General features: G+C 43.1%; 1 protein-coding gene across 1 annotated transcript; it reads right to left on the bottom strand.

Moving 5' to 3' along the window:
* Positions 1–929: 929 nt before the first annotated feature.
* On the bottom strand, positions 930–26,304 carry vsnl1a (visinin-like 1a). Its single transcript, XM_027015950.2, has 4 exons — positions 25,919–26,304; positions 18,160–18,328; positions 3,675–3,890; positions 930–1,403 (listed from the first exon to the last, which is right to left on the bottom strand). Exons 2-4 carry the CDS (start codon positions 18,319–18,321, stop codon positions 1,206–1,208), a joined length of 576 nt encoding a protein of 191 aa, XP_026871751.1. The 5' UTR covers positions 18,322–18,328; positions 25,919–26,304; the 3' UTR covers positions 930–1,205.
* Positions 26,305–26,588: the final 284 nt, after the last annotated feature.

Raw genomic sequence — 26,588 nt, 5'->3', positions numbered from 1 at the left:
AAATATGTCCTGCTTTCACACAACAATATGTTAAAACCAGCTGTATTTATGCAAAGTGATATGCACGTCTTCTTTAAGGGACTGGCATTTTGAAATTCTTTAAAAACAAAGTAGACCTTTATTGCAAATATCTTCTGTTAAGACTAACAACATTTCCTGTGACTTGTATAAATGTATTACTTTTGGAAAATCTGGACCAAGATGCATCCATAAACAATTTAGTGTGCACATACTCTATAATATGCCTCCCCTGAATGTATTTATTGAATTTCTTTGCTTTACCCACAGTGCTACTGTTCTATTCCCGTTTCACAGTGTGCACACAATACTGGATGTGGGGCTGTTTACTAGATAAGAACCTCATTCTCCTCAAAATGACCAATCTAAACTCAAGTTAATGAATGAACCTCAATGAAACGGATCCCTTGTACCATCACAGCATTTGCATATCCTAGTGAAAAAGGTCTTCCTATTACTTCAGTCATAAAGACCAAAATTTTCACTTCATTTTTTCAGTAAGGCTTTGTCTTCAGTCATTATTTAGTATGAGACAATTTTAAGGCCGACCTAATGACATGCAAATAAACTACTTGTATATTCACCAACAGTAGAAGCATGTTTGAATGTGAATGTAGGCTGGAATAGAAAACACGTGCTCAAACAATGTGTGAATGGGTAAACTGGAACAGTTGCCATGACCACAGGAACAGACTTGGTTGGCGTTATGCAGTATTATGATACACATAGCTAGCATTAGTATAGTAGCTTAATTCAACAGAGCACATCATTGATGCACAAGCTCCAATGAAATGAAACAGTATGGGAAGTACTTTTGCACACCATTCACATTTTGGCAGTTTATTTTAATTATATATATATATATATATATATATATATATATATATATATATATATATATATATATATATAAAACTATTTGTGCATGGTATGTTCTGTATATGTTTATGAGCTTGTATTGTATGTAAGAGGGTGTGTCTATGTGTTTTGCATGTGTGTGAGGAAGTGTGTGCTTGTGTGTGTGTGCATGTGTAAAATTGGTTAGCAAAGAACATTCTCATGCACACGAGTGTTTCAAACACAGGAAGCGGATCCGTTGAAAGGTAGTCCAAGCAATCTTTGTCAGTGGAAATAGCTGCAAACTGAATGGAACATTAACTCTCGTGTGCAGTCCTGTTGCACGCCACTCATTTCTGCAGGTCACACTGCAACAGTAATACGATGGATGGGTCACTCTTTGCGGCCTCTTTAAACTCCTCCAGCGTGATCTGGTCATCGTTGTTCTTATCCATCTTACTGAAGATTTTGTCGACGCGCTGCACAGGCGTCAGGCCATCCTCATTCATCTTCATCATGATCACGGTGCCCACCATCTTGTAGATCGCCTGTTGAGGGAAAATCAAGAGTGGGTCTCCACTGGGCCTTTATTACCTTAAAGGGGAACTGTACCAGTGCTCTGGATGTTATGCAGATAATAAAGTTCCACTTTGAGCGCACAGGCTCTCCTTTGCAAACACAATCTATCCTTCCTAAATTGCTTTTTTTTTAAATTTACAATTAAGATTTTGTGTGAGATGTTGTGATATCATGTGAAACAAGTGAACATTTGGTCATGCATTTACAGAATGTTTTAGTGCAATACTAGCTAGCTCCATTAGTTTCATAGCGCCACTATAAAGGTTACAACAGAAACCAAACAAGACATGACTGAATGGGAAATGGGTAAATTTAAATGAACTATTCCTTTAGTGAAGTCACATATTTGGTTTAATAAATACATAAGAAAGAAAAGATAGCCAGAAGAACTTAACAGAAGTGGTTATGGTTCTAAGGGTTCTAAGATCATATAAAGTGCAGAATCACAGACATGATTATGGCATCTTACATACACTGTGACCCTATTAATGCCTCACCATTACACAAACACAACCATGAGCATTAATGGGGAGACTGTCCTCCACTCCTGACATTTATAACAGCGTCCACTCATCTAGGAAGCCTTGCCACAAGATATTGGGGTGTTTGTATAGGAATTTGTGCTCATTCAGTGAAAAGAGCATTTGTGAGGTCAGGCACCGATGTTGGACAAGAAGACCCAGCTTGCATAAGTCATCTCAAATGTGTTCAGTGGAGTTGAGGTCAGGGCTCTGTGCAGGCCCCTGGAGTTCCTCCACACTAAACTCATCCAACCATGTCTTTACAGACTTTGTTTTGTGCACAGGGGTACAGTCATGCTGGAACAGGGAAGCGCCTTCCCCAAATGCTTGCCAAAAAGGTGGAAACATATAATGACCTAAAATGTTTTTTGTATGCAGTAGCATGGAACTAACAGGCCTAGCTCATATCCTGAAAAACAGCCCCATATTGTTATCCCTCCTACACATGTGTTCCAGTCAGGAGCTAGTAGTTGGTAGATGGGGCAGTGGTAGTGCAGTGGTTAAGGTGCTTGACTAGTAATCAGAAGGTTGATCATTCACACCCCACTGCTGCCAAGTTGCCACTGCTGGGCCCCTGAGCAAAACCCTTTACCCTCACTTGCTCAAGTGGTATTCAGTCATAATTGTAAGTTGCTTTGTAAAAGGATCAGCTAAATGCCATAAATGTAAATCAAGTGTGACACATCACTTCAAAGAACACCCTCCCACTGCACAAGCATCTAGAGGCTAAATGTTTTACACAAGTCCACCTGAAACATGGCATGTGAGTGGAGTACAGGTGTTCAGCCATTGAAACCCATTTCCTGAATCTGCCATTGCACAATTATTTCATTGGTGTTACTTCCAGAAGCATTTTATAACCGTGTAATGGTGCAACAGAGAACAGGCAATTTTATAACCGTGTAATAATGCAACAGAGAACAGGCAATTTTATAACCGTCTAATAGTGCAACAGAGAATAGGCCATTTTATAACTGTGTAATAGTGCAACAGAGAATAGGCCATTTTATAACCGTGTAATAGTGCAACAGAGAATAGGCCATTTTATAACCGTGTAATAGTGCAACAGAGAATAGGTCATTTTTGTTTGTCTACTGCTGAGCATCTTAGATTTTCCTCCTACACACTTTCATTTTACAATAATACAGCTTAAAGTTGCTCAGATCTACCAGATGTAGCAGCGCAGCTATTTCATGAACTAACTTGTCAAAAGGCTGACATTAATGACAATGCCACTTTTAAAGTGATTGAGCATTTCAGCACCACCCATTTTACTATCAATGGCTGTTTATTGAATAAACACCTGTTGATTCTGAACACCTGTTAGCAATGGGTGTGGCTGAAACACCTGACCTCAGTAATTAGCATGAGTGTCCACATAATTCTGAAAATATAATGTAGCACTTTTAATTAATCAGTTCACCACTAATGCTCCTAAATGTCAGAAGAGTATCCAAGTGAGGAAATCTCAACAACCAGTATTTTTCCATGAGTTTAGCCACAGCCAACTCCTTTCTTTTATGTCACATGTCAATACAAATGCTTATTCTGTTACACATCAATCCTGCCTTTTGGAACTTTCTGAACTTCCACAGGGCAGTTGAGTGTCATAGAGCTGCATCAGGAGAAGACCCTGAGGGCTCAGGTCTACGTCAGGCTCCTGTCTGTGTGGCTAACCCTTCTTTGCATTAGTCAGGCTCCTGTTCGCTGCGGACGTACCTCGATGATTTCCAGCATTTCCACTCTCGTGATCTTGCCGTCCCCATCCAAGTCATACATGTTGAAGGCCCAGTTGAGTTTCTGCTCGAAGCTCCCTCGCGATGTGATGGACAGGGCACAGATGAACTCCCGGAAGTCGATGGTGCCATCTCCATTTTTGTCGAAGGTGCGGAAAGCATGCTGGGCAAACTTGGATGCATCACCGTAAGGGAAAAACTAAAATAGAGATGGAAAGATACTGTGAATGGCAGAGGGAAGCGGGAAAAAAAGCACTTTGCTTGCAAAATCTACTGCTGCCTTTTCATTGGTTTTGTTTTGAGGTCCAGCACTTCAAACAATGCTGTGTTAGAGTGTTAAAGTGTGGGCTGCTAACTTTAGTTTCCACCAAACAGCAGCAATATCAATGCAATTTTAAATACATTTTGATGTACAGGAAAATACCTAATCTTTGCTATATGGTATAGGGTGGTTAAGGGGTAATGATTATTTCCTTAAAATGTTCTGTGTGTGTGTGTGTGTGTGTGTGTGTGTGTGTGTGTGTGTGTGTGTGTGTGTGAGAGTGAGAGAGACAGGTGTGTGTGTGTGTGTGTGTGTGTGTGTGTGTGTGTGTATGTGTGTGTGTGTGTGTGTGAGAGAGAGAGCAAGAGAGAGAGAGAGAGAGACAGAGACAGGTGTGTGTGTGTGTGTGAGAGAGAGAGAGAGAGAGAGAGACAGGTGTGTGTGTGTGTGTGTGTGTGTGTGTGTGTGTGTGAGAGAGAGAGAGAGAGAGAGAGAGAGAGAGAGACAGGTGTGTGTGTGTGTGTGTGTGTGTGTGTGTGTGTGTGTGTGTGTGTGTGTGTGTGTGTGTGTGTGTGTGTGCATGTAAGTGTGTGCACTGACAGCCTGGCTGCAGGAGTAAAATGCTCTGGGTGCAGTCGCTGTAGCCACACTGCACCAGTAACCAGCACACTGCACCAGTAACCAGCACTCCTCACCAGTAACCAGCACTCCTCACCAGTAACCAGCACTCCTCACCAGTAATCAGCACACTGCACCAGTAACCAGCACACTGCACTAGTAACCAGCACACTCCACCAGTAACCAGCACACTGCACCAGTAACCAGCACACTCCACCAGTAACCAGCACTCCTCACCAGTAACCAGCACACTCCACCAGTAACCAGCACACTGCACCAGTAACCAGCACTCCACACCAGCACACTGCACCAGTAACCAGCACTCCACAACACTAATCAGCACGCTCCATCAGCAACCAGTTTGCTGCACCAGCACCACGCCCCAACATGTCACACCAGTCCTATTTAAAGGCTGGGCGGTGAGATGACCCTCTCTTAGACACCGCTGACACAAATCAACTCCTCCTGTCTCCTAAAGCACACGCTGTTGTGTGCCTGCCCCAACACAGCCAAACCAAGTGAGGAATAAACAGAGGAATGGTGCTGCTTTCAAGCTGTCCACACTTAAACACTGAGGTTTACAGTCTCTGTGGGTTATGGCTACAAAATTCCCTGCTTCCTTCTTCCTCCTTCCTCCTTTAATAGGCATAAGCACACTGACCTAGGATCAGATAAGTGCCACCTTTACGGTGTGTTTAGTGACAGAAACTGGTCATAGGAAGAAAAAAAAACAGCTTTAATTTTATTTGCCTCTGTGTGTACTGTTAACTTTAATGAACTGATTAATCTGGGTGTAATTAGAGAATACTGAATTCATGTCATTTGAATCTGGGAATACTTACAAGCAGATACCATATTCAAAGGGTAAGTACTTACCTTCCAGTGGTTCTCTAATAAGACTGTCACTGAAAAGACAAAGAGTAAGAGAGGAGAAAGCGTGTGCATGTGTGTGCTGCTGTTTAAAATAATATGGCTCTGATCCTGTTCTTTATTTGACACCATTTCCACTGAATTCCACAAACACTCACTCCGGTCAAATTACTACAGAGGTTCATATGGGTGCCGAGCACTCATGGGAGGTTCCAATATGCTCAGCACAAAACTCTATTCGTTACAGCCTGTTCACATAGGTGGGTCATAACAATCTACATTTACTCTGTTACATTTAGTTAAGTAGCGTTTTGAACTAATACTACTTTTAAGAGTTGTTTTAAAAGTGGGAACTTTATATTCTTACTTGAGTACTTTTGTGAAGTCAAAAATATATACTGTATATTGGTCAATGTTCTGTTATATTTTAAAATAATTTTTAAATTTTTTGTTTCACCACAACTTGTCAAATGTGGGAGGGTTAGTGAAATCCCTAAAGATGATCACTGAGTGCTGACACTTTACTTCAGTAAGTTAGACAACTGGACAATAGGCCGACATAATGAACAGAGAACATTTGTATATCCTTTTTTTAAGGCTAACGTATCCGTGCGTGAAGTCAGTGCTCTCTCAAAATGCTCTCTCATTAATATGAAAGTAAAGGATGGTCCCATATCAGTGATATCTAAAAATGTCTAGTTATCGCAGAAAAAATAAATGCAGCAACTGAACTGTACTCATGCCTCATATTGAGGCATATTTTCAAGATTCTAAAGGTTTCAAGGTTATCTTTCAACCACATACAGGCACAGTCGTTACCTAGGCAACGTAGCACATCTAGCTGGATAGCCAGCCGGTCTGACCGATCGCCTAATTGCAATGTAAATAGAATGAAATGTAAAATCTCTAGTAAAATGTAAAATTTCTAATATTCCTTGGGCAAGAGCTCAGAATATTCCCAGAAAGTGTGTACTCACAGTTTGTCTCACACAGCAGAATTGTTCTTGATGCACTTACAACTTTGTATAATCTTGAACTACTGTTGTTGAATACATATATTTCTCTCTCAGGACTCTTTGTCTTAACTGTTGATTAAAGATGCTCCACTAGGTGAAAGCAAACAAGCAGCAAGGCCATCAGAACATGGGACACTGTCATCAGATCCACGAGATTTACTGTAGTGCCTAATGTAATAAAACTAGAAAAGCTGCTATTAGCTCATATTTGATGTGCTTCTTTCAAGCGGTCCATTTTTAAAAACATTATTATGTTCAATAAATCTTCTATTTTAAAAAAAGTACAGACGATTTCACAACATTAACGAGTGCGGCTCTTATAAAGGGCCATTACTCCTGCCTGTGCTGCCTAAAGACGAATCAAAGGATGATAAAATCACACACTGCCAAACTCCTTATAGGCCAAGCAGGACTGGACGCCGGACACCATGTCCTAGGCTGCAAAAGGAGACAGCTGAGTGAACTGAGCTGCCATGAGCCTGACCTCTCCCTGTGAGGTGTTAACCCTGTGAGTACACATATCATCGGGGTCAGCCGAAAGGGCCGAACACCCCCGCCCGCGTTCCGCTTCCTTTATCCCCACCAGCCCCGAGCCAGAGCGCCTTGGGCCAGGCGGGCGGTGCATCAGGAAGCAGCCCGCTCAGTGACTCTCTCACGGGGCAGGCCTTATGCTCCATCTGGCCTTCCGCCGCGCTAACGTGGGGCGCTGGAGGTGGAAAGGAATAAATAACCACACAGAAGCATAAGTCGTGGGGGAACACAGCAAGACCCCCTCTCCTCGCCCTTCCGCACAAATCTGGCAGGTTATGAAACATTTTGTTATGTAAACCACAGGGGTAAGGGAGGGCCAAACAGGGCTGTGAGACAGTGAAACACTCTCTTCACACTTTACAAGCATGCTTTGTTCCCTGTTCTTTCAGGTGAATGGCCACGGACAGGTAGAATTCTCATGTTTAGGAATCTGGCGCACGACTTAAAGGTGGAATGTCAGCACGGTAAGCCCAGGCCCAGCTGTACGTAGGCCTTACACACACGGTCTGTCTCGTCATCTTCTGATCTTACTGTGCTGTATGCAGTTCCCTGTTTTAGCATTGCTCATCTGGTCAGTGTGCTATAGATAGACCTATAACTAGGCTTGCATGATATATTGTGATTTGTTGATGCTTACCATATTATGTGCTGATGTCACAGAACACTGTTATATGCAAATAAGCCCTCGAATAAATCACATTTCTTGTGCGCAATGCGGATGTAGACGAATAAATCACACGTATTATTGTGTGCAATGAGTATTTAGATGAATAAATCACATTTATTATTGTGTGCAGTGAGAATTTAGATCAGCACTTAACATTCCTGATGAGTGTTCTGTGGGTGTTTTATTCAATCACTACATTGACATAATTCAACAAATATAAATATTTCTGGCAAAATATTAAATGTCAGCCTGTCTTAAACCATATTACTAGGGTTCCCCTGTTTAAAATAGCAATATAATTGCAAAACATTCATTTTCCAGGTCTACCAAAACTACCTATTTTACCAAATCATGCAGAGCTAGTGTATTGAAGGGAAGTTCTTGTGGTCAGCCAGAAGTGGATATTTGACAGAGTTCTAATGCCTCGAGCAAGCTATCAGGGTCGATTTCCAGAGAAATGTAATGTTTTGGACAGAGGAGTTTCATCAGCTGTGCAAACAAAGTGCTTCTGAATTTGCAGGCAGATCTGGTATCCAATATTGTGAGAATGTATATCATTTTAAAATATCCCCTGGTTCTGTCATTTCCTTAATCATAATGCTGCCTGTAATCATTTGAAAACACAAACACACAGTCCACTCTATACAATGCAACAGTTGTTGGGGACTGGAACTGTTTGAATGGGCTGAACTCCCTTGTGAGTCACTGATATTCTTGCTAAGTTTGACTATAGAGAGCAAAATCTGAAAGACTTTTTCTTTTAGAAAGTGCTTCACAAAGGATATGTCATATTTTTGGCTAAACTCTCCTCATCCTCAGACACCCATGGCCTTTTTTTTAAGATGGAACAGGTTGCATAAAAGACCAAATAATTTTAATACATGTTAACGGTGTAAAAAACGATTATCATAAGAGTATTATGTCAGAATGATCATACCTTTTCCTCCTCTCACAGTTCAGTTAGTACAGGCTCACTGAACAGGTTGAAAAAACCACAATACAGCTGTGTGTGTGTGTATATATATATATAAACAAAAAATCTATATATACCAACATATGCACATATATGGAAATAGAATGGTTAGGATGTGTGAGACTGGACCGCGGTCTGATTTGTGAGGCTGTGTATAACTGGACCACGGTCTGATATCTGAGGCTCTGTGTAACTGGACCACAGTCTGATGTGTGAGGCTGTGTGTGACTGGACCACGGTCTGATGCTTGAGGCTGTGTCTGACTGGACTACAGTTCAGGGGTCTGGGATGCCTCCAGGTTTCAGGAGAGCTGCAAAACAAACACATGCTCACCGAGTCCAGCTCATCACTCATCACAGCCTAATTAGGCTTGGAATCACCGCAAGAGCATCTTGTTGCAATTAATGGGTCTTGCTGAGCTGAACGTATGCAGTGTCTACAGGGGAGGTGCCATCGGTGCTGAACCTCTGCAGTGCTGCATTTAGGCTGGCAGAGATTACATTTCAGTCTACACGGTAATCCTTAACTAAGCAGCCAGTAAAACAATATTCTGCTAATAAACTTCTATTCTTGTTGATTTCAAAAAGATGCTTAAATGCTGTTTCCTGAACGTGACTGATTTGTATGCCCTTTTTTCTTTCTCTGTCTCTCTTTTACATAAATTACCAGCTGGAATCAAATGTGGTTTCTCGCAGTCACTTAGACCAACCACTAGAGGGAGCACTTGGCAGGGAAGAATCTGGTTAACCCGTGTTCTCCGGACACTGACTCAGCCTTTACTCCAACTGTGAGGAATTCCTGACCACGTACTGTGAGACAATCGCCTTTCATGCTCCTTAAACTGAAGCTCACTCACACACTTAATTTCACAGAGGATCCCTGACCTTCACCCTGACTTTTAACTCTGCTGTGTGTTTAGAAACACTGCTCCATCCTGTGTCCAGACTCCTAGACCTTCTGGTGGAATGTACCTTCTGAAGTAACACACCATAGCATCGCTCACTATTATTGTGACTTATTATGACTAAAGGTCATAATCCACTCGCAAGTTTTTGATACAGACAGTAAACATTATGATCAGAGTTAAGAGGTCTGTTCTTTATAGTCCATTTTGCTTCACATATGGACTTCAGCCAATGTATCCTCATCATCTCTGTTGACAGAAATGGTTTCCCCTACACAACCTTACAGCACTTGAGTAGGAGGGATCATGTTTTTATGATCAAATGCATTTTTGCAACAGATTTGAGAACACCATGAAAAGAGCTGAAAAGAGCTCTCTTTCTCTCCCTTTCTCTTTCTCTCCCTCTCTGTCTCTCTCTTCCTTTGTCTCTCTCTATTCCCCCCCCCCACTCTCTCTCTGCTGCAGAGAGGGTATGGATACACACACACACACACATACACACACACACACACACACACACACACACACACACACACACACACACACACACACACACACACACACACACACACACACACACACACACACGAGTTCCTCTCCCCTAGTGGGATGGACTAGGTCACATGCCTGTAAGAGTAATTAGGCTTGGCTGGCCACCCTCTGCTGCACAGTTCTCAGATACCATTACGTAACCCCTCCCCACACCCCACCTCTCCTCACTCACGCTCACCTCTAAACCGCTTGGTGCCAAATCAATACCAGTTGATTGACTGAAATAATAGTTCATTTCTATGGACAAAGAACAGCAAAGTTGCTTTGTTAAAGTGTCTGATGTAAAAAAAAAAAAAAAAAAAAAGCAATGCAAATAAAGCTGAACTGAATTGAAAAGTAATTGATTACTAACTAGTCCAAATTGATCATACTGCCTTTTTGTATAATTTGGTTACTTTAATTTGTGCAACAGACATGAATTAATTTCACTTTTCTAAACTCATTGTTTCTGAAACATCATTTTAGGAGCTAACCCAGCTGAGCTGTAAAAAAGAAAAGACCCTAAATGAGTCTATTCATTTAATATTTCTGTGGTCATATCTATCTTCAATATTCTAAATGACCACAGGCTCTACAGGTATTCAAGGAATTACATTCTCCAGTATTTGCCAGAAATCTTTGAGCCACCATTAAGGCTAACAAGGAAGACACGGCCGATAGTGGACACAGCGCAATTACAAAGGCAACAATAAATATCAGCCAAGTCTAAGATACCCTTGTAACCTGTTCTGTACATCTGTACTAATGATGTCTGACTAAGCAGTCTTAGTCAGCTCGCCCTTAAAATGTAACCACTGACGAAAGAGAATCCACTCAACCCACTCAACAACCACTGAACAACAGTCCTAACCTGTAAAGGGCCTTGGAGATGTCATTCTCCCTGAAGTATTTGTGGACTCCGCAATACATTTACATGCTATCAGGAAGCATGTGAACCGTTTGCAGACTAGTGCGGGCCGTGTAAGTCTGCCTGCAGGTCATGACGCAGCGGTAACACACGCAGTCCTCCGAGGACGTTGTTAGTGAGCACAGGCTAAATGCCACTGCTTTCTATATGGTGAGACTGCCATGGTCCTTCCTGCTCAGCTGGACCCGGAGCACTCAGACCTGCTGTCAGACATAGGCTACATACTGAGACGATGGTCACTAGGGCAGGCATTGGGAGGACACACTGAGGATTCCCATAATGCTGTGCACACCTCTGCAGACTGTATTTAGTTTAAAAATGAATGTTTGTTCATTGTTTTTGAAAGTTCATTTGTGGTTGAGAGTTCAATTGTGCACAGGAGGTTCTTATTCTTTTTTATTAGCATGTCCGCTGTTACTGTCTTTGTGATGTGTGTCTTTTTTGGTTAACCCTTCTTCTGTTTTGATTTCATTCTGCTTGTTTGCTTTGTGAGTCTTCTTCAAGACTTTGCTGTTGCAGTAAAGTGTTAATAAATTGAGTGTGCAGGAATGGCGTTCTCCACCAATGCTACAATACACTTTCTTAATGAACACCCATCACTGGGCACCATATAGCTGCATAAAGCAGACAGCCATATTAGTGATGGCGGTTCCATATCCCATATAGCGAAAGCCTTCGTCCGAGTAATGCCATCCAGGTCCAGCAGGCTGTGAGTCACAGGCAGAGGGAGGACAGGAATGGCTGACCTTGGGCTGACACTGAACAGGCAGGTACCAGGACTACTGTGCTGACCACAGGCTAACCAGGGCAACCATCCATGGACAGTTTTTTTTCCTTTTCTGTCAAGCTCTGCTACGTCACAGCACACCACACTGGCTCAGCACTGGGTACTGGGTACTGGGTGCTGACTGCAGTACAGCCATGAGGATTTTTCACGGATCAGCGAACTGCCCTTAAGCAATCTTGGTGGCATGTTTTATTTGGTATTATGTAATTATTAAATTAATGCTTGTTTGAAGAGAAGAAAAGACCACATAAAATCTGACAATATGAACGTAAACGTTTTACTTTGTGTCGAAGAGGATCCACTCCAGCAGTCTTTTCAGAGGTATGATGTGTATCTCAGCTTCTGATTGGTTACCACTGGTTCTGGCTCCACCTTTGCGCACCTAGATGATCATTCCCACAATCATTACCACATCAGATTATCATTCCCACCTTTGCTCAAAGTTAATGGACTCTTTAGTAGCCCTTAAGTGTGATCTTTAGCTGGCTTTGTTGCTTTGCTACATTTTATGTGTGAGAAACATGCAATTACTGTGCTGGGTGTGCTCGAGTTCCTTGTAGTCTTTAGCACCCTCCTGCTCCGTTGCTTTGGTCTGACCTTGTTAGCTTGTTCTTGGATTTATGAGTATGGGTTCTTCTGTTTTTAGGCTGTCTGCTGGTGCAGTGACCTTGTTTGCCTGTTACGACAACGCCTTATGGAAAAGCCCCATCAAAGCGATCGCAGCTTCACATCCCACCACATCTGCCTGCAGTCATGTGATAGGGCCCACTAGTGTGGTTACAATCCTGTGAAATACAATGTGTGACACACGAAAGTGTATCAGCAGCAAGGGGCACTTCAGGAAATCAAAAATCATAAATCCTCAAAAAGGGGTCATGTTTGAGTGTCCATGTTATTTTAAAAGCACTTCACTAGATGATATCTTTTACCTCTCAGTAAAATGCATGTGCAAAAAACACTATAGAAAAATAATCAGGGAAACAAAACCCACCACTCCATATAAGGGCCCTGTACTCAATAAAGGTCAGCTCACAGGCTGCACTGGTGTGGGAGCTCTTCTAGATGGCCTCCTATTGATTCTCAGGGAGAAATGTATTTCCCTTTTGTAGGGACAACTTTGTGTGACATTGAGTTCTTCCTGACCTACCAATGCAGTTGGGTATCACATATCTAAATGAATGCTATGATTATCCCAGAGCAATACCAGCCATTAAAATTTCCATTTGGCTGTGGGGGGGGGGGGGGGGGGGGGGGGTTCTCCATCTGGCCATGGTGAGAAGCACCAAACACTTCTAATAAGGCCCACAGGACAACCCCCACCTGCAGAAGAACAGTCAATTCACTGCATCCCTTTAGATGGATTCATTTGAGTAGAGTCCACCACAGCAAGCAAAGCTACTCCTACCAACACAACATCATTCTAAGAATGGCTTGTTATGATTGCATGAGAAGAAAACATCACAGACTAGCCTTCATATGCATTTATGCCATAAAGAAACAACCGAAGGGACAGTGTATTTGAATTTTCCCATTCACTAGCCTTTGATTTAAACTGTTTATATATAATTATACTGCTCTTTTCGTCTTAAAGGTCAATGTATTCATTCTGCAAATGCAGAGGCTCTTTCACATAAATTAAGTAAACGACCATCTTGAATTTGGACACACGCTAATGGAAGCAAAGTATGACGCATGTCTGCCAGCACAGTGTTACCAGCAGTGTTACCAGCACAGTGTTACCAGCAGTGTTACCAGCACAGTGTTACCAGCACAGTGTTACCAAGCACAGTGTTACCAGCCTAGTGTTACCAGCACAGTGTTACCAGCACAGTGTTACCAGCACAGTGTTACCAGCAGTGTTACCAGCACAGTGTTACCAGCAGTGTTACCAGCACAGTGTTACCAGCACAGTGTTACCAAGCACAGTGTTACCAGCACAGTGTTACCAGCACAGTGTTACCAGCCTAGTGTTACCAGCACAGTGTTACCAGCAGTGTTACCAGCACAGTGTTACCAGCAGTGTTACCAGCAGTGTTACCAGCACAGTGTTACCAGCACAGTGTTACCAGCACAGTGTTACCAGCCTAGTGTTACCAGCACAGTGTTACCAGCAGTGTTACCAGCACAGTGTTACCAGCACAGTGTTACCAGCAGTGTTACCAGCAGTGTTACCAGCACAGTGTTACCAGCACAGTGTTACCAGCACAGTGTTACCAAGCACAGTGTTACCAGCCTAGTGTTACCAGCACAGTGTTACCAGCAGTGTTACCAGCACAGTGTTACCAGCAGTGTTACCAGCACAGTGTTACCAGCACAGTGTTACCAAGCACAGTGTTACCAGCCTAGTGTTACCAGCACAGTGTTATTGGCACAGTGTTATCAGCACTGTTATCAGCACAGTGTTACCAAGCACAGTGTCATTGGCACATTGTTACCGGCACAGTAGCGATTATTCCAAAACTCTGGAAGTATGTTTCATGCTATATTTCAAATTTGTCTGCCCCTAATCACTTACAATAAACAAAACCTTGCAGACGCAAATGAGAAGCAACGAGTCAGGAGGAGCCATGGCAGAGACTGTGATTTCTCTCAAAGTCGGGAAAGTGAAGGTGCATGGTGTCGGGAAGCAACAGCCCATTATTTTTAGATGAGCTGCCAGTTGTGACAGTTGTGCCTGGGTGCTGACTGTAATGTAACGTACTGTTGGTGGTATGCAGTTGTGTATGGATGAGACAGGGAGGGGTGGAGTGGGGTGGGTGGTTAGACAGTGACAGAAGGCACAGAGAGGCAGAATAACATTAGAAAGTCAAAGATCTACAAGAAACATGAAAGAACAACACAACCCATGGTGCTGAGGGGTAATGAACAAAACTATGACAGATACGTGTGTGACTCACCTGAATCATTTAGAAGTCGATATGCAGAGAGTCTCTACTCCCCTACAACATTACTGCCATGACAACATGAAATATTTCACAAAGGTTTATATTTAGAAACGTGAGACGGAGACAATTCACCCTTTCCAGCGTTTTCCGTATTCAACACAGCAGCAACCCAGAAGTAGGTCAGTACTCCCTGTACTCAGGTCAGTAGACCATGTACTCAGGTCAGTACTCTATGTGGTCAGGCTAGTACGCTGCGTAATCAGGTCAGTACTCTGTGTACTCAAGTCAGTTCTCTGTGTACTCAGGTCAATACACTATGTGGTCAGGATAGTGCTCTGTGTGGTCAGGTCAGAAGTCCGTGTACTCAGGTCAGTACTCTATGTGGTCAGATCAATACTCTCTGTAATCAGGTCAATACTCTATGTGGTCAGGTCAGTAGTCTGTGTACTCAGGTCAGTACTCTGTGTACTCAGGTCAGTACTATATGCGCTCAGGTCAGTACTCTGTGTGGTCAGAAGTCTGCCACATGTTTGATCCCCACACAGAATCGTGGTGCCGGAAGCCCTTCTCGCACTGGTTGCTCATTTAACACAGGGCGTTACTCGGGTAGCTAATATACCAAAGCCAGTTCAAACCACAAAAAGCCCTGAACTCAGACAGAGCAGCTAAAACCCACCAAGGAACCTGGTAGGCCTTGGCCACTGGTGTGAACAGTGCATTCACTGCATGTGCAGGCTGAGGGAACCAACAGGACCACATTCGTGGTAATTTGGTGTGTAAGTCAGACTTGACAGGCTTTTACTAGCCTCGACAGGCTTTTGATAAGCAGTGAGTGTAACTGGTTAATGATTCTCAGGTAGAGCATGAGATGACAAGCCCATGACATTTAAAAATAGGAACACTGTGGCTCATGTCCTGATACTTGTGAAATGTTTTACGTGCAATCTGTGATCAAGGTGAGATATGCTGGATCACAACTGCCTAATTCAGCAGGAACAAACAGAGCACTGTTTTTGTTTGTTTGTTTTTGCACATCATCAGTGTGGCACTGTCGTGCTGTGCACTGATCGGTAGGTGTGGTCCCTTCACTGCCTCTGCGCACTGCTATCGCCCTGGTCGCCGTGTTGCTGGCACACACAGCAACAGGAGCTTCTTTTTGGCTGAGAGGTTAAATTGGCTCACAGAGTGTCCGAATGTGAGAAAATCATTCCTTAAGACATTCAGGCCAGCGTGTTATGTCACAGTGTGTCTCCTTTTTCTGTCACCAGGATCTGTTTTTAAGGGCAAGTCAAAAGGTTCACATAGGTATTGATACCTAAGTTTAATCTAAGATATGTAAAAAAAAAAAAAAAAAAAAAAAAAAAGGGATTTACTCAGCTGCACATCAAAAATATTTTTGAAAAAATATATATTCCAGAAAGTTCCAAAAAGCTAAACTTGAATTTTGAATTTTTCTGTTTATAATGATATTTTGTATATGTATTTGTATTTTAAATATTCTGTGTTTCTTTTTCAGGTCATGAAACAAAAGCAAAAATGTTGAAGGAAAGATAATGTTACATTGCTGCTGACGTGTACGACGATGGTTGTGAATATACTGAACATCTACAGACTTTCTGTTGTTGTTATTCCCTAAACAATACATTGCATTTACATTTTATTAGATATTATAAGTAATCTAGAGATTATTTAAAGTACACAGGAGGATATGCTTAGGTAATATGCAAATACTACGCCATTTTATATAAAAGACTTGAGCATCTGCAGATTGTAGCATCCACAGGGGGTCTTGGACCCAATCCCCCACACATACCGAGAGGTTTTTGCCTGAAGTAGGGAATTTGAATGCTTTATCAAAACATCAGTAGAAAACCCTTCCAGATTTTCTCTTCAGCGGTTCAAACACTGTGCAAAATTACAAAACCTCTCTTACAAAACAAACCCCTAAAAAATTCTAACAAATGTAAACCCTGCCTACAGTCCGAGTCCACCAGCAGTCAAGCTTATCCATAGGATTGATCTAATCCTCTATTTAGTCTGGCAACCTGTTATTGAAAATCACTAGGACATATGCTTGCTTTGAGAAAAACAGGGCCCTAAAATTAGCAGCAACTAATATGGAATACACCAGAACAGGGCAACACCGCAACAGTGTCAGAAACATTGCAGACATACGACACCAAGCCTGTTTCTGTTCACGTCCATAATATTGTTCATGGGCAAAGATGGAATCTGATCATTTTGTCATAAACAACAGTATTTGAGCTGCCTAAACATTTTAAAAACATCAGCATAAATTTTCAATGAATTTCAACAGTAGCAAAAAAAAACAAAGAGTTCAGGAGAAAATGAAAGGATTATTAAGAACTCAATTTAAATGATGCGAGAGAAAGCACAGGTATGTGCCAGTATTCATCACACATCATCATCAGTGTACCCACAACACAAACAAACCTCTACAAATGCACAAACAACCTCTTTCCTAGCTAACACATACATGCACACATTCACACACACACAAACACACACACACACACACTCTCTCTCTCTCTCTCTCTCTCTCTCTCTCTCTCTCTCTCACCTCTGTTCAAGGCACTCGTTGGCCTACTAATGCAGGGTCATCCATTTTCTCACTATCTTTGCTTCTAAATTTTAATAAAACCATACCTCTGATACCCTGTTGCCAGGAAACACCACACATTCACTAAAAGGTTTAGCATCCAGTCGGCTGACCCCTTCTGTGTGCAAAGCTTATCCAGCAAGCAGAGTGCCCTCCGAACAGTGTGCATGATTTCACTGGTAATTTACTTAGTTTGTTTGTGCTATTGTGTAGGATATTAGCATAAATTTTGCAGTTAGGCACAGTGGGAACTGCCATCCTGGTCCTGGTGGCAGCGGGGCAGAGTCGCTCCAGTGTTGTTGGGCTTCCTTCTCCCCTTACTAGAGCATCAAAATCTCTGTCTGCTCCCATGCTTATTAACCACGCAGGCGGTGTGGTTTTCTGGGCACATAATAAACCTGATCCTTGACCAAATAAAGATTTTCGGTGGAAAAGCTCCACCAGCTGTGGAATTTAGTCACTCTGCGGCTAAGAGGTTTGTCCACAACTTGCTTTGTAAGATGTGCTACAGCTACTCTGTGGTGCCTATACAGTAAGAAACAGTGACAGTATCTCAGCATATATCTTCCCAGCCAATCAATGAACAAACGAATGTAAAGTTTACAGTTTAACATATTTACAGTAAAGTATACAGTCGTAAAGTGGACTCCACGATACACTATGCAGGCTGCAACACTGGCTGTGAGATCCACACTGAATTTGGGCATGGTTGCCAATTAGTCAGCAGGACGCTATCTCGAAGAGCTCTTCCAATTACTCGCAAGTAAGCCACAAAGTGAAGATGTCATCCCCCAACCCCTGACAGAGCATGCAAGAGCCCCAACCCAGAGGCAATGCTGCACCATGGGGCAACATGCAGGAGGTGAGGTGGCTCACCTTCACGTAGAGTTGCTGGAACTCCTCCAGGTTGAGGCGGCCACTAGGACAGTCCTTCAGGAAGCCCTTGTACCACTGCTTCAGCTCATGCTCGTTAAACTCTGTGTTCTTCACCAGGTCCTCCATCACCTCGGGGGTCAGCTTGCTGTTCTGTTTCCCCATGGCGTGTCTGCAGGAGACAGGCAAGTGAAAGACACTTCTGATGAGTCTGAGGAGCAGTCCTAGAGCTGACACCTAGAGCTGATAACTAGAGCTTATACCTAGAGCTGATGCCTGGACCTGATACCTGGAGCTGATACCTAGAGCTGATACCTAGACCTGATAACTAAAGCTGATACCTAAAGCTTATACCCAGAGCTGATACACAGAGCTGATACACAGAGCTTATACCTAGAGCTGATACACAGAGTTTATACCTAGAGCTGATACACAGAGCTTATACCTAGAGCTGATGCCTAAAGCTGATACCTAAAGCTGATACACAGAGCTTATACCTAGAGCTGATGCCTAAAGCTGATGCCTAAAGCTGATACCTAGAGCTGATACCTAAAGCTGATACCAAGAGCCAATACCTAAAGCTGATACCTAAAGCTGATACCTAGAGCTGATACACAGATCTTATACCTAGAGCTGATGCCTAAAGCTGATGCCTAAAGCTGATGCCTAAAGCTGATACCTAGAGCTGATACCTAAAGCTGATGCCTAAAGCTGATACCTAAAGCTGATACCTAGAGCTGATACCTAGAGCTGATACCTAGAGCTGATACACAGAGCTGATACCTAGAGCTGATACACAGAGCTTATACCTAGAGCTGATGCCTAAAGCTGATACACAGAGTTTATACCTAGAGCTGATGCCTAAAGCTGATACCTAAAGCTGATACCTAGAGCTGATACCTAGAGCTGATACCTAGAGCTGATACACAGAGCTGATACCTAGAGCTGATACACAGAGCTTATACCTAGAGCTGATACCTAGAGCTGATACACAGAGCTTATACCTAGAGCTAGATAAGAATAAATAAATATGGATGTATATATTTGGATACCCCTTGGATGGGATGTTTAGTGAGATATCAAAATGGCGAATGTGTTTCAGGCTATGTGCAGAAGCAGAGCCCAGAACATTTTCATCTGAAAGCTTAATCTGATCAAATGTAAATGGACATTGCATAAAATTTCCTGAGTCTAGTCATGAAGAATCAACCTATTTGTTGATTGATATTGGCTGCTGAAATCATGCCAGTGATGCTGTGGTAAAACGTGAAGAACGGAGGTAGGATTATCTCATCTGAAAGCTAAGCACAGACGAACGAAATGTAGGTTTGCTGTAATCAAGCTGGCAAAAGAGCCATAACAAAAATAGAATGAGCAATCAAAAGTGGTGTGCAAATTAGAATAGCTAATATGACTAGAGGGAACAATGCTGGTGGCTAAGATACTGACAAATGCACATGTAGATCCAAGCAGAGAAGCGCTGACATGGCCTGGCTCCCAGACAGGAGAAGACAGAGCATTCCAGAATCCCCATGAAAGATTGGTAGAATAATAGTACAAACAGCTTTGTGGAAAATCGCACAAGAAAAATGAGCCAAACTCACTCAAATCTTCAAATGTAGCCCAATGCCATCATTCCAAATCTACCGGTTCATTTGTAGCTTGCCTTCGCTTATCTGTATGCCCTGCAGCTATTTTGTGTCTGCTCTCCAAACAGCCATAACACACACGATACACACACGTGCACACACATGCACACCTACACATGCACATATACACAGACGTGCACACAGGAGTATTGTTGGTTGAATTCCTCCTGGAACACTTTTACTGTCTCCTGTTCGTCCTGTTCTTCTCCATGATGCCAGCCCTGTGCTGGATGAGCTGAAACCATCTATTATTGTTAGCTGCAGCACCTTACAGATTTTCTGGTTTTATTTTAATGAAGTCTTCATCTGGTCTTTTCTTCTGTCCACCTGCCATAAAACACTCTGTGGTGTAGTGTTCTGAGGCATCTTATAACATGGCCCAACCAGCGAATTTGATGCTGGGTAATTATGACTTCAGAGCTTCTGCAATTGGTCCTTTCATGGATGTCAGTGTGAGGCACAATCTCTCCAAGTGGGGCCTAGGAGACTATGTGAAATTGCTCAAGCAACATGATGTGATGGTAATAAGTGACCAAGGCTTCCCAGCTGAACAGGAGGGTGTAAATGCACATGGCTTGGTATCGGGCAATTTTGGTGTGTACATGGAAATTTCTGTTCTCAAAAACCCTACATCTCCAGAAGGCAGCTGGTGTTTGTTTAATCCAGTTTTGAATTTATTGATTAATCCTGTAGTTCACAGAAAGAACACTGCCTAGATATTTCAATGATGGAACTATTGCAAGTGGTGTTCCAGAGCTCCAGGTACAGACCACCACTGTTTTGGAGGTATTTACAGACAGCCCCACCCTAATGTAGGCATGAACCACAAAAACACAGTCATCAGGACACTGTAGTTCTAGAACTCACTCTTTAAGACAACTTGGGGACCACATGGAAAGTCCTGCAGTACAAGCTTTGATAGCACTTTGCCTGCTACAGAGGAAAGATAAACTCTACTGTTGCTGCAGATTGCAGCTTGATGGTGATATTTGTATCTCTCCACTGTTAGGGCATTTCTTCATTTTCCCAGACCTTGGTAATATATTGGTGGAGTGTTGCTGTGCAGTGGTACCCTCCATACTGTCAGTGCCAGGAGATTTATTGCTCTTGAGAGAGCCAACAGCTGTCAGAACCTCAAGGAAAGCTGGAGGCTGACTGAGGACTGGAATAAGAGGGCGTTTAGACAATTAATCTATGATAGAATGAATCTACAGAAGCCTGTTGGTTGCACAGGGCTTTGAAGTCTTCTGTCTGTCTGTCTAATTCTGTTAGTTTTGTTTTTTTTAAGTGTCAGGCCATCTGCTGATTTCAGTGAGGTGAGAGAGTGAGTATATATAACTGCTATAGTTTTAACAAACTTATAGAAATGATGAAAGTCATTTCTATCTGCGTAGGTTTGGATTTCCTAGTTGTTTCTCCACCATTCATTTTGCAGAATCCATACGACTTTCTGTACATCCCTAGGAGTTGACTGCCATTTTTGCTTTCGCTGGCTGAGGGTTTGTTCAAGGATGCCCTGTGTACCTTATGCATTGTGTCTAAAAAGCATATGATGGTTTCTGACTTAATCAAATCAATCCTGATGTATTTTACTCTGCAGCTGATGGTTTGGGCTGCTGCCTCACAGAGAGAGCAGCTTATTGAAGCCATTTTTTGTCCATGGATTCTTCAAAGTGCAAGGAAGGTTTGATGTCCCTCAGCTTCCCAGCTAGAGAACCACAGAACTCGCCGCTAGGGTCAGTCATCTATAGCCGGGAACCACTAAGATTCCTCTTGCCAGCCTTTTGAATTGTAGCAGTGGTAGCTCAGTGGTTAAAGTACTGCACTAGTAATCAGAAGGTTGCCAGTTCACTGCTGCCAAGTTGCCACTGTTGGGCCCCTGAGCAAGACCCTTATCCCTCAATTACTCAAGCTGTACATAATTGTAAGTTGCTTTGGATAAAAGTGTCAGCTAAATGATGTTTAAAAAAAAAATTGTGAAACTGGATGCAGTGTTGTGTAGATTGGCCACAATTATCTGACAATCTGCATGAGTTATAAGGACAGCAGTGATGTCACGGCCTAGTACTATGATGTAATAAATTTGGTTCCAGTGTTTGGATCAGGGATGCATGCATGATGTTTAATACTTAATCTTTTGCTGGAAGAATGTGTTTGTCGTGGTAAGATTATTCCCGGCACAGTGAGTGAAAAGTTTCTGGCTAACACCACGTGGCTTATCAGGTCTGTCATAAGAGTCCAGGAATGTTCATATTCCAGATTGCCATTTTAAGATTCATCATTCTCTTATTTCATCCACAGAGAACATCCCAGAGTGAACTGAGTGGACAATTTTTAGACCACCTTTTCTAGGCCCCTCCCTTTTCTGGGCCCATCCCCAGAAGAGAGTGAAAGCAACTGCCACCTCAGTCCCAGCTACTAGCAACCATATAGCCATTGAAGTACAGGGGTCTAAATAAGGGTTTCCAGCAAATCACATCTGCCCAACGTAACCCCACCACTGGGCTTTGAGAAATTGTTTCCAGGTATTTGTCACCAGGACGGAAGAGGAAAACTGCACAAATTAGACTTTTGAACACAACAGGAGGTGCACAATCCCCAGTAGCACATCCTCATTGTGAGAGGATGGTTTCCAGTGACAAGGGTAGCCCTGGACAACTAGGGTTCTCCCCTAGCTGCAGGCAGCATCCACATGGATTCACTCTCAGGGTGTGCTACATTAGCCTTTATCTTATCAGATTATCCCACCAGTCTTTGGGGCAGTGGATGGCTTACATCAGCGTGAGTGCACACTGTGAGCCTGCCCATAACCTCAGGGAACCACTGGGGCCTCAGGAGACCCAGTGACAATGTGTGCGCATGAGGAGGCCTGACAGGAGTCCTGGTGCTTGAAACAGCACTGGCAAGGCGGGGTTAGATACCAGAGTGCTTCACTGTTTCATAAGGGCTAGCCAGCGGCAGCAACTGCAGGCGATAGCTAAGAAGACTATAAGCAGATGTGGAACACCTTCCATCTAGCCACTGTAGTGCTGCACGAGATGCATCATAGCATCCTGTGGACACACACACACACACACGGAAAGAAAGAGCCACACAGATACTGCATTGTTAGTATATAGATGGGTTCATTAAACAGTCTTTGATTAGCATAATTTGAAAAAAAGAGTCGTCACACCTGATTTCACAAGGACCAGTGTTACCAAAACAAAATGCTGATATGTATGTTTCTGATTCCAGGAAAGGGAGTAGAGAGGAAAGCTCTCAAACAGTGTTTCTTTCTCTTAGCTGTCCTTATCTTTGCAGGGTAACTCCCTCATACACTTAAATAGTGAATATGGAAACACTGTCACTGCCTTATTGTAAATGTAGCTGCTATTAACCGACAACATGCTGCAAATGGATAAATGACTGTCAAGCGAGCAATGCACTGAAATTCTGTAGCAGCCAGTAATTCAGTTACTCACATGAGCATCATTTCATTTCAAAAAGAAATGGATGGCTGATCAACTTTGTTGTTGTTGTTTCATGTGTCTTGTCTCCCTTCAGTGTGTGCTGATAAATAGTGGTTTAGCTCTTTAATTTCACCCTCACATCATCTCCCATGCTGCAACACTTTGGCTATGACTGGCAAGTCAGGCAAGCAAGCCGTGAACTGAAACTGCCCCCCCCAAGGTCATGGCCAAAGAGCACGTCACGCAGAAGTCCCTGCTGGAGCCATGGTGACAAAACAGATCCATGTCACATAAGGTGGCAGAGAAGAGCCTCCACAATCAGTCCCAGAGTGGCCCTTAAAAATGACCTCTCTGAGGCTTCACCAAGGTTCCTTCCCCTTACATACTGAGGTATCACACAGGGAGGACACACACATGTACACACAATACCCTCAAGGCAATCAGGGAAAAAGCAACACAGATCAGTCTTCTACTAGTCTAGTGAGTGTAATTATGGGCAGATACCAGAATAATCACATAAACTGGGTCATCCCTAAAATAAACCCCATCCCAGCTGATTCCTCCATTTTCCCAGACTCAGTTACAGCCAGAGCATTTTAATCAGGGTGTATCGGGGCGATTTGTAGTCTTTTATTTTATTTCATCAAAGTGGTGTCAGGGAGCAAAATTTTAGTCTTTTCAAAGACTTTAGGTAAACTAATGTGGTCACTTAGGAGGACCGTGTACTGTAGCAATGCCGTGGGGTTCTGGTTTGCTTAGTCATGGCCAGGGGCGTTCATGTCAGAGACAGACTAGCAGATGGGTAAAGAAAAATGAGCTTAGTCTGGGCCACACGTACTAGAAGTAACCGCCAATTCTTGAACTGTCTTTAATGAAATCTTCTGGATCTACAGGTATCAGTGTCGGGGCATACTGGCACCCTCGGGAGGCTAGTGGGCACGGCAAGGAGCAGTCTGGCATTGGAATACCAAGCCAATCAGCACCCTCGTATCTGTGCCAAAGCAACGAATGCCTGTTTCCTTTTGTTTTCTCTTTCGACTGCAGGCCTCTGCTGTAAAATTCACTACCTTCCTGTCGTGCCATGGCCGTTCTTGTAAATTTGAAAAGATACAGCTGTTGATGATTGTATCACTTTCGGGCCAGGAGAGATAGAGGCAAGTCAGTGGTTCAAAATAAGATATCCAGAAAAATAAGATGCATGCTGTGTAGGTAAACAACTTTGCAGAACCTCAGTGTCAACAGTATTTGCATAAATGAGTAATTGTCTCTTTGGATTTTCTACTTAGTCTACATCACTGCTATTTCTGCTGCAACAAGAGAACAGCAAGAAGCCTTCCCCCGGGATAGCAGCCAAGGTTGAAGCAATCTGCAATACACGGTTTTAATGCAGCTACATTAAATTGATCTTTACCAATCACGGAGAGAGAATAGCAGACTGCTACCGAGGGCAGTAGTGACATAGCAGAACACATCCAGCACTCTGTCACATCCACCTCCACGACTACATTATGATTAATCATTTTTGTTCAACAGTACATTTAGCGCCTTGTTACATCAGAAACAATTATCATAGTGACTGGCACTTGCATAACTAATATTATGTATAGAACTAAGTTTATCAGATATCACGACGCTGACTAGATGCATTATGACAAGACATGTTGAGCTTGGTCCAGAGATCAGGTTAGCATCAAAACTCCGTCAGTTAAGGATTATGTTACATATAAATGTATCCCGGCGAATGGTTTCGCACATGTTATTTGTAAAAGATACACATGATATGAGGCTCATTTTATTTCTTTTTTTGCGATGACCTTGAAAATACATTATTCGCCGCGACAGTGACAATTCCTGCATATTCACGACGAAAGAACTGTCAGATTACAAGACTGCATCAACTTCTTGACTGCTGTTCCAAGTTATAAGCGCACGTGAAGTTGGATCTGCATCCTCGGCAGCGGTAAATACAGAGGTGGACACCTCGCGGTAGCCTATTCTATTAACACTGAAACCGCACAAATCACCTCACCACGCAACATGTTTGCCTTTGTTTTCGTTCAGTAAGCACATCATGAAACAGCAGCTGTAGCGCGACTGTAAACATCAGTGTGGGTGTCTTTTTGTGTGCGCATACCGACAGAGAAAAATCCCCAGAAACATATCGGCTACGCATCTGCCTGCAAAATGTCGATCTAGGTATTCATTATCGAGGCTTTCTTTGCTTGATATTAAACGCACAGGAACACAATTATATGAAAAAATCCTCTCGACAGTTTTGATACAAAAGCACTGGCAGCTTTCGGTGCATTCATTCGCAATAACTACTCAAACATTATGCTTAGGAAAGGGGCCATTTGGAAAAGAAAATAGGTTCTCGTTTGGCGTTATACGGTTGAAACGGCGCGTGCATCTGGGGAAAGCACACTACAGAAGTTAATCACCTCTGACAGCTCTACAGAAGGACTCCGGCACATCGCCTATAGTGTGATAGCCTACAATTAACAGTATATACATAATTTTAAAATTATTATGGGTCATGCAATGCGGTACTCAGGTGGATCAACAGACGCACGCGCTGCGCCTCCGCGAGCGTTCGCAGCGCGGTTAATGAGTTTTTCATCTATTCCGTTTCGCTTTAAAACCAAATAAATACCGTCTTACCTTTAAGATAAGGAGAAGGAATACGGACCTGTCTTCTGATTCTCGCAACCGTACAAGGCAAGTACTGTGTAAGTGCTCGCTATTCGGCGGACTGCTGCGGCGAGTTTTCCGTGAGATGAGAGGAGAAATGCGAAAGCAACCGCACCGGTCACGGCAGGAGGCGCGCAAAAGCGCGCAAGGCTGTAGGTGCGGTGACGTGAAAAGAAACGAGGGAGCGCGCGGCGGCAGCCTGTGTGCTAGGGCAGCTCGCTCTCCCAGGGCTTTGTAAGCTTGGTGTGGTGCTCTCTTGAGTGTACGCAAACAATACCTTCTCCCTTTTACCTAACGTGATCAGGGACACGAGTATGAAATAACACCAGCGAGCGGACTTGGCATGAACTACTGAGATAGCGTGCGCCTTTGCGTAGGTTGGCGTATCCTGACGTGAAGGGCGGCCTTAAAGTCACTCCGCTAGGTTTTTCCTTCTTCTCCGTTCACGTACTTTGTTAGGAACACCTACCTAGTACCTACAGTCACTCGCCACTTTATCAGGAACACCTATCCTATTGGTGCATTTTCATAAGTGCTCAAATCTATGGCATGCATAATATCAAACACGGCAATGCTTTTGGGTTTATAACATACACCAGAGTCCCTGCTGGGTTGAGAGTGGTACACCACCCCATATCCA

This window comes from Electrophorus electricus, chromosome 3 (genome assembly GCF_013358815.1).
Source record: "Electrophorus electricus isolate fEleEle1 chromosome 3, fEleEle1.pri, whole genome shotgun sequence".
Taxonomy (NCBI): domain Eukaryota; kingdom Metazoa; phylum Chordata; class Actinopteri; order Gymnotiformes; family Gymnotidae; genus Electrophorus; species Electrophorus electricus.
This window is presented reverse-complemented; position numbering and strand designations above follow the sequence as displayed.

Coding starts and splice junctions, on each gene's coding strand:
- vsnl1a (XM_027015950.2), bottom strand. CDS start 18,321: ATGGGGAAACAGAACAGCAAGCTGACCCCCGAGGTGATGGAGGACCTG. Junction 3,891..18,159: donor TCCAGCAACTCTACGTGAAG/GTGAGCCACCTC, acceptor TCTCTATTTTAG/TTTTTCCCTTACGGTGATGC. Junction 1,404..3,674: donor AAATGCTGGAAATCATCGAG/GTACGTCCGCAG, acceptor TTCCCTCAACAG/GCGATCTACAAGATGGTGGG.